This window comes from Erigeron canadensis, chromosome 3, assembly GCF_010389155.1.
Source record: "Erigeron canadensis isolate Cc75 chromosome 3, C_canadensis_v1, whole genome shotgun sequence".
Classification (NCBI taxonomy): Eukaryota; Viridiplantae; Streptophyta; class Magnoliopsida; order Asterales; family Asteraceae; genus Erigeron; species Erigeron canadensis.
In genome coordinates this window covers 37,458,892-37,468,328 of record NC_057763.1, presented here as the reverse complement: position 1 = coordinate 37,468,328, position 9,437 = coordinate 37,458,892, and the positions used below count along the sequence as shown (strand labels likewise).

General features: G+C 34.3%; 2 protein-coding genes across 2 annotated transcripts; one reads left to right on the top strand and one right to left on the bottom strand.

Annotated features, from left to right (window-relative positions):
• The first annotated feature begins 3,586 nt into the window (after positions 1 to 3,586).
• On the top strand, positions 3,587 to 5,288 carry LOC122594605 (UDP-glycosyltransferase 75C1-like). Its single transcript, XM_043767041.1, has one exon. The coding sequence runs from the start codon at positions 3,675 to 3,677 to the stop codon at positions 5,154 to 5,156; it is 1,482 nt and encodes a 493-aa protein (XP_043622976.1). The 5' UTR covers positions 3,587 to 3,674; the 3' UTR covers positions 5,157 to 5,288.
• Positions 5,289 to 6,245: 957 nt separating this feature from the next.
• On the bottom strand, positions 6,246 to 9,083 carry LOC122593524. Its single transcript, XM_043765945.1, has 2 exons — positions 8,487 to 9,083; positions 6,246 to 6,829 (listed from the first exon to the last, which is right to left on the bottom strand). The coding sequence occupies exons 1-2, from the start codon at positions 8,764 to 8,766 to the stop codon at positions 6,459 to 6,461; spliced, it is 651 nt and encodes a 216-aa protein (XP_043621880.1). The 5' UTR covers positions 8,767 to 9,083; the 3' UTR covers positions 6,246 to 6,458.
• Positions 9,084 to 9,437: the final 354 nt, after the last annotated feature.

The window sequence follows — 9,437 nt, the reverse complement described above, 5'->3', positions numbered from 1 at the left end:
AGGCTCTTGTGTTCATCAACTACAAAGCACCTGCACAAACACCACAAGAAAAACCGTTAACCGCACCAGAAACTACAAAATAAAACTAAAACAAAAATAAAATCTATCTATTAAAGACAATTAACTTCCTCACAAATGAATGAAAGGAAGGATCGAATCACAAAACTAACAATTACTTAATTCAAGTCCCCGGCAGCGGCGCCAAAAACTTGATGTGTATTTTCTAGTCTTAAATTTATGAACACGAAATACCTAGCTACTGACTACTACACACTTGCGGGTAGTGAACCCGTTCGTATGCAATATAGTTGACTTGGTAAGCCGAGGTTGAACACAAGGACTTAATAAGCAATTGTTTCAATAAAATGATTCAGATAAAAGGGGGGGTTTTGTGACCGAATTGTCACGTTGCAAAGTTAGTGAAGAAAGTCAGTAATCCCGTAGGATTAATCGCAAAGAGTATTTGATTGGTTGAATCTTAACACATATTTAAAAATGAACACCTACTTGGATCAGCTCACATGCCAATCATCGGGTCTAAATATTACTTGCATTTGTTGAACGACTCAAAAAGTAGACAAGATGAACTCCCGTTATACTTGAAACTTTAACTGCTCAAAACATAATTATTGCTCCCGCACTTAATTTCTCCTCTAAACAGTTAAGCATTAAATTCCTGAGTTGATTTTATGATTTAATCTTTTGAAAGCTTTCTCCCGAACTGCTTATTCGCCTAATCAGATCCCTCTATCATAGGCGTTTACACATTCAAAATGAATTTAATTGTTTTTAATCTTTATCGTTGATTTCTCCCGAACTCCAACGATTTCAGGTTAATTATAGACCGATTAACCATTTGATAAATCAATTGACAATGACATAGATTTCTCCCGAACTTCTAATTACAATCATTAATCAATTAATATAAAAGTTGAAAACAATATTTAAATCCAAATAAATGTGGATCTTCAATTAAACATATAAACCTTTTTCAACATTCACAAGCAACATTAATTTGACCCTATGACATGCTTACTACCCAAGTGCGTGCTAATGATTTAGCTACTCATATTAAAAACACAAGAACAAACAAATAGAGAGGAAATCATATTATACCAAATGAATGACGATAATCTGGTAGCAATAATGATTACAATCCAAAGCTGAAAATAGGTGAAACCCTAATCACTTGTTTGCTCCCAAGTATTCAAAACTATATGAAAACTAATAAAATTGTGTTATGAATTCGTCCCCAAAGTGCAGAACCCTAACTGATCCCATGTATAAAACACGCGTGTAACGGCCGTTATTGGGGTAACTGGCCGTTACACTTATACTACATGTCTAACGGGCGTTACTGGCCTAACGGCCGTTACTCACCAGTTGATTTCTAACGGCCGTTAGTTCTCTAACTGCCAGTTACAGGAGAAACCACATATCACTTCTATAACGGCCGTTACTACAGTAACGACAGTTACAACTTCCAGATTTCGTTTTCTTCATCTTTCGCTTGATTTCACCCGAATCCTTCTCCCGTTTCTTCCATAACTCATCAAAATCGACCAACTCATTCGTCTAATTAATTTCCAACCTGAAAACACTCAACACACCTTCAAAGCATCGAAAGTTGGATATAAAACTATCAAAATGACGAATAATTGGTTCTAAAATCACGTGGGAAATGGTATAAAATATGATACATCACTTACCTACCCGACCCACAACCATCTGCAACCAACATACTAAACTCAAGAATAGGCTAGATAGCTAAATTTGTCAAGTCAAAAACTCACCCACGGTAATACGCTACCTATATAGCCCACCCGCTATCATTTGTGGCACTCTCAACTCACCTATCAATAATACTACCAAAAGTTGGAAAACTATACTCTTTCCCCTAATCCATCTATGGATATACTTTTTTTGCTAAGAAAGCTTCTACTGGGCTAAAACTCCAATAATTACTTTTTGTTCCGAGTTCTTCCATAACATAAAGTCATCTAAACAACAGCTTTTAGCTTGCTTCTTGATTGTGGCAATCCCAAAAGAAGTAAACCTGAAGTGTTGCGAAAGACTGGGATGAGAAACAAAACGGAATGTACCGTATTTTTAGCACGAACGACCATCAAACAAGACCAAAGTAAGGCTCGACAAAACAAGAGAATTTTTACTCAATCACATTATACAAGTAGCATGCCAGTAGTTCACGAACAAAAAATATGGTTACTTTTCAAACCACAAGATTATAAAGTTAATCCAATAAAAAAAATGGTATCGTCAAAGAAGAGAATGAGTTTTAATAGAATTCAACTAAATCTTTAGTAAAGACAATAAGTTAAACAGCCGTCTCGAAGATCACATGGGATGGAAAAGATGACAATTAATATGTACGACAAAATCTAGAAAACGCGAAATCGCATTTGGTAACCTCATATGAAGAATACAAAGATATCTTCACTCATATAAAAATTATTATCTTATCATTGTTTCAAGTAAACAATAAAGTTTACCATTCTATTATAAATTTTAATCGAAATACTACTTATATTCAGATAACTTAATGAATATACAATAAAGTCATTATTGATTAAATTTTTAACAAGCAGGTTTTAATTATTTTGTTAAAAAATTATCATCAACAACTATCTAAAAAAAATAAACGGTGTTGACAATCTTATCTATCTATATTATATTATAAACCAAAGTTTTAATAATTCATCAAAACTATATTACATCAATAACCTACGAAAAATGATAAATCCTCCTAATCAATCCTTTTAATATATCCACTTGTTAACACATGAAATTCACTAATTCTCTTTCCTAATCACATCCCCTGATTTTTCCACATGTCACAATCCAATTAATTAGGAGGATTTTTAGGCTAATGAGTTAGGAGGATTGATCATTACCCATAACCTACACTACTCGTTGTCGTCACCGTCACCACCGCCATTATACCGGTGCATCGTGTGCGTACCCTTCTAGTTATTCTTAGTATGAAAATTAAAATTTATTATGAAAATTAAAATTTTGACTTAAATTACAATTTAAACCATCTGTAAATCGTCTTAATTTTGAGCATTGTACGGGTAGGATTTTTTTAGAAAGCCTAATATATTTTGGAAGATACAAACAGAGATTAGTCAGATTACATTTACTATAAGTTGACAATTGACAGTGAGTTTTATATTCTCATTTTTTCCTCTGAAGTATGTCGATTTAGCTACTTCTAAAATTAAATCCAAACTTTTAGGGTTTATATGGAAAGAGCAAAATTGTTTTGCTTTTTAGCGTGTCGGGGCCTATGGAGCTATAGGTAGTTCGTTATTTGATCGCAACCATTTCCTGTAAATGTATAATAATCAAGTTACTCATATTATATCTTTTATCTTAAATTGTTTAGATAAGATTCAGCATTTCAATTCTAATTTGTGTTCTTCCTGTTCGCTTATGTCGAGACAAAAAACAATCAACATTCACCACCACTAGCTAGTAATCTTGCAACATTATCTGTCGATAGTTCGTCATCGCAAACATCATCTTTTCAAACTATATATATAACTAACATATCGCAGTGCATGAATTATAATTAAACACTCATACAAATCACTCTTAACAACTAGCTACAAATATACTATACGTATCTTATCTCCAACCATATACAAAAAATTATGACAAAACTTATGGATCAAAATCAACCTCATTTCCTCTTAGTCACCTTTCCAGCCCAAGGTCACATTAACCCTTCACTTCAGTTTGCAAAACGGCTCGTCCGGTTAGGCGTCAAAGTTACCTTCGCCACTTCTGTCTCTGCCTACCGTAAAATGAGCAAAAATGGCAAAATTCCAAACGGTTTTAACTTTGCCGTGTTTTCGGATGGTTTTGATGATGGTTTTAATCCGAAGCTCCACGACACGACCCTCTATATGAGTCAGTTAAGGATCAAGGGAACACAAAGTTTGAAAGAAACAATTGTTTCTAGTGCTGAAAATGGCACGCCCGTTAGTTGCTTGGTTTACACTTTGCTGCTTCCATGGGCTGCAGAGGTGGCCCATGGGCTTAACGTTACATCAGCACTTCTTTGGATCCAACCAGCGTCTGTATTACGTATATATTACTATTATTTTAGTGGGTACAATGAACTGATAAGGGAAAAATGTATGGAACCCACATGGTCTATTGAATTGCCAGGCTTACCATCGCTCAAAAGTCGCGACCTCCCTTCCTTTTGTCTGCCTTCGAATCCATACGATTATGCATTGTCTTTATTTAAAGAACAATTGGATTTGTTGGATTTGGAAGATAAGCCAAAAGTACTTGTAAATAGCTTTGATGCTTTGGAAGAAGATGCGTTGAAAGAGATCGATGGCAAGCTAAAGTTGATAGGTGTGGGACCGTTGATTCCTTCGGCTTTCTTGGATGGAAAAGACCCATCTGACAAATCTTTTGGAGGAGACATGTTTTCAAAATCAAAAGACTATGTGGAATGGATGAACACAAAGCCTGAAGGGTCTATCGTCTATGTATCTTTTGGTAGCCTCATAATGTTGTCAAAGAAGCAAAAGGAGGCAATGGCATACGGATTGTTAGAAAGCAGGCGGCCATTTTTGTGGGTGATTAGAGACAAAGATAGCAACATCAAAGGCGAAAAAGTGGAAGATGAAGAAGAAGAAGAAGAAGAAGAAGAAGAAGAGGAAGAATTAAGTTGTATGGAGGAATTGGAACAATTAGGTTTGATAGTTCCATGGTGCAGTCAACTAGAGGTGTTATCACACCCGTCTTTAGGCTGTTTTGTGACACATTGTGGTTGGAACTCGACATTGGAGAGTATAGTGTGTGGGGTTCCTGTGGTTGCATTTCCTCACTGGACAGATCAGGCAACAAACGCAAAGCTTCTGGAAGACGTATGGGGAACAGGGGTGAGGGTTACTCCAAATGAAGATGGAGTTGTCGAAGGCAAGGAGATAAAAGAGTGCATACAAAGGGTGATGGGAGGTCATGCAAATGGGGAAGCAATGAGAAAGAATGCTAAAAGGTACAAAGATTTAGCTAGAGAGGCCGTGAAAGAAAATGGATCTTCTTACACCAATCTTAAGGATTTTGTTGAAGAAGTCAGTGGAAGTTTGAATGAAGTATTCAAATCCGAATTTTGAGTCTTCTGTATAACTAACTAGTTTTGTTATACTTTTTGGTCCATATTTATGAAATACATGTACTTTATATCCTGATGGTACAATACCAGGCACATTTACAACTATAAATAAAATAAAAAAGATTATCATCAACTTGTGCCTGCTATCCACATGTCTAAATGCATTAAATAAACCTACTAAAAATGCATACTAAAGATATTTAATTGACATTAATAAATCTAATATTATCATTTTGGTATGAAAGAATTTTATATATTGGAACCTAGAATACTTTCTCAAAATGTGTCAATTTTATGTCCCCTAAGGCCCTAAGCCTCGATATTATTCACAAAAGAATATTAGTATAGTATGTTGAATGTACATAGTTAACTAGGGTTCGAGACATAAGAAATCCTGGCATTGTAATCTAAATCAGGGGAGAGGCAATCGGTTCAGTTCCTTTGTTCGCTTGGATCTATTGTGTTTGGTTCAACAGATTCAGCAAACCACCAGGCTCATGTCTTGAAACCTTTGCTGGTCCGCGTATCACAGTTTTATATTGTCGTTATCAGGCATGGGGCAAGGAAAGTGAAAGGAAGACATAGTAACTGTAGTACTGTACTAATGCAAGTAACATCTGGTATTTTCCAGTGTTTTACAACATCAACCAGATTCATTAAAGAATACTAGTCATTATGTAACAGTTAAATGGGTATAAAAGGTAGCTAGAATACATGTATCAAAACGACTAAATGGGTCAGAAAAGCATTCTAGATTCTTTAATTTAAAAGAAAATAGAATAGCTACTTCAGTAATGTTGTTTTCCAATATGCTTAATTGCTTATATGCTCATTGAACTTGATTGTTTTCTCAGATCCACTGTGAGTTTTTGACAACTTACCCGGCAGACCAGCCTACCGCACCTGCTATTTCTTTACCTTCTCTATCCTAATGTGATTTATGACAACCATTTTTGTAAACATTTGAGGGTCTTTAACCAAGTGATGAGCGCATTTGTTCTGTGTTCTTTCTAGTTGCAGTCTATTAGTCTATATACAACAATGGTCAATGGCCCAAAAACCAAAACTCAGATCTAAACCAAATGCTAAATGATTTAAAGCGAGTTACATTTCTTGTATACAGCTTACAGCATGATGTTTCCAAAAAATGACACGAAAATTGGGTGTCCAAGAAACACAACAACATACACAAGATCATGTCTAAACTAGAGTCAAACACCGAATTTCACTATCCCACCACCTTCCATGAAGAACAATACATTCCGGGAAAACACGGTTTAATTTCTAACATAAGAATCTAACCTCAAAAATGCCGACTTTTTGTTTGGGCTTGAAGTGTTTGATTGTCTTCAAGAAGGCGATCATATTCAAGAAGCAAATCAGCAGATTGTTTCTGAAGAGAAGCAACATGGGCTTCTGCAGTTTCAATCTTTTTATCTTTTTCTTTGGACTCCAACTTAAGCTTCTTCAAGCTTTCTGATAAACTAGATGTTTCTTTCTGCAGCCGTTTAATTTCTTCCTTTGCTTTCTCTTCATTTTCTTTTAGCTCTAACTTCTCTGCCTCAAGCCTTTCTACTTCTTTTTTTGATGAACCACCATTTTTTCTCAGATTAATTAACTTTTGAAGATGATGGTGCATTCGATCAATTAAAAAGCCAAGATACAGTGAGAATCCTGCAAGGTCAAAGTATATGAGTTAGACTATAGCACCTTTTTACATATGACATATTACACACAGTAGTAATTGAATGTTCATTACAAAATGTTAAAAAATTGAAATTGAGTCGGTTTTGTAAGCTGATTTATCTGTTTGACCCCTTAAGTCAAACATTTCGTAGCAATAAGCCAATTTATTAAAGGTTGTCGGAAATGTATGATTCGTGATTCAAATCACACAGCTGGTATATTTCAAAACTTAAACCACTATTCAGGTATATATCAAAACTTAAACCACTATCCAGATTTTCATACTACAATTGAGCGAAATTCACTACATGATGTTATAAAAATTTATCCTAAATTTGTTATCTTTTTCACATTATTACTTTCAACATATGTAATTATGTATCACACATTCATACATCGAGTGATGCATATCATTAAACTTACCTTAATTCTTTTTAACGTTGTGTTATCCTTGTAATTTTGTGGATATGTAAGTAGGGTTTATGGATCAGCAAATTTCAAGTTTCTGTCTTCATCCTTCAATGCAGATAACAGTCAACACTAGATCAGTTCCAATCAGGGGTACTTGTTCATCCCTATATTCCTAGATAGGTACTTTTTCAAACCCGTTAATACAATGCTTAGCATAGTTTGATCACACCATATGTGAAACTTAACATAATCAAAATAAATCTCTCTCTCTCTCTCTCTCTCTCTCACACACACACACACACACAGCCTAAGGCAAATTACTAAGATAATCATTTTCACGCTAATACATATCTTACGAGTTTTATGAACTTGTTTAACACCAAACTAGCTTCTTAACAACTAAGAAACAGAAAACCAACAAAGTTAACATTTCATTCGTTTATATCACTTTGCAGAACTATCTGTTACGTTGATCAACCTACGTTCCACAAACAGGACTCAATATTGCATCTTAGTTAATCCTTGCACTGACAAAACGAAAATGCCAACTCATTTCTAACATGCTCCTCACTACAAAGTACAAACCACACCTCTAATCGATACCCCAATAAAATGGCAAGCCATAAGAATGTAACAACTGCAACTAACAAACAATAACTTCATGATTATGTTATTATAAGCATAAGTAATCAACTAACACGGGAGTTCCTTCATTTTGGGATGAGCTTTACGTAGCTCATTTTACACTTACCATGAAGCAATTTTCCTCAAAAACTAATTCTTTTGGATTTTTGGTGATCAAAATTCAGAATTATATCATGTTTCCACCAAATGTTACAAATAAACATTATGTATCTTCTTTAGTAATCATGGTTTCCAGAGTTTGCCCAATTAGTCCACAAGGTCAGCGTGCACCACCACACCAACTCAAACAAGTAATGGGCTCCCGAAAGGAGACTGGCATGACCACACAAGGGTTCTCATTTTAAACTATTTTGCAGTAGCCAAGGTTTAAACTTTCTACCTCTAATTCCCCTATAATTTTATCTCAATGTTGATAACCATAATCATTTTAGTGTAACACATCTAAATATATAAACAGAATCATCTATATCAAAAAATATATATAAAATGAACCCATATATACAGCAATAACAACAATACTAAATCCCTCCATGGGGCATCAATGAAGCCATAAATGAAGAAAACAAAATAGAGGTAGCAGTAAATTTACCCATGAGTGAAGCCTCAAGCAGATGAGTCCTCCAAAGAACTTGATCCATAGGTGTCATAGTACCAATTTTAGCCCCTTTGTTTTGAATTTTAACAATACTAATCCAATTTGAAAACAAAATCACAGACATAGTCCCAGCAATTGTCAAAACAGTTCCTTTTCTCATTTTCACTTGATCCAAACCATTCATAACTAACTCTCTGAGTGGCCCAATTTTCACCATTAAAAGAAATGCCACAAATGCCTCAGCAAATACAACAAAGAACAATAATTGTATCATCTTTAATATATCAAAAAATATATAGTATATATATCTCCCAAATATATCTATATATATATATATATATATCAATATATTAAATAACTAGTGGAATCCAATTCAAGATTGGCTTCAAATAGCATAATGAGCTAAGGTTTTAGCTTCAAACATAAAACCCATATGGAATCTTGGTTTTTGTGAACTGGGTTTTGATTAGATCTAATAAAGGAAAGATCTTTAGGGTGTGTTTGGGAAATGGGGTTTGAAAAGCGATTAAAACGAATATATGGTATGAAAGTGAAGTGTGAATAGAGTGAGGATGACGGTACTTTGTATATAGGGAAGTGAATCTATAATAATGTTTGATGATGGTTTCGTTTTTGTTTTTGGGCTGTAAAGTCTTTCTGGATTTCTTTTCTTTTTCTTTTTCTTTTGCCACTATAACAAGTCAATGTTGGTCTCAAGTCTTAACTAACTTAATTGATGTGATCATCTATGAGAAATTATTAATCCTCCTAGCTAATTAGCCTAATAATCCTTTTACTTATGAGATGATGACATGTGAAAAAATCAAAAGACAAGATTAGAAAGGAGAATTAATGGATACCACATGTCTATCGTCTTAATGTATTAGGAGGATTATTAGGTTATTTGATTAAAAAAATTTATCATTTTCCTATTTGAAAATATCA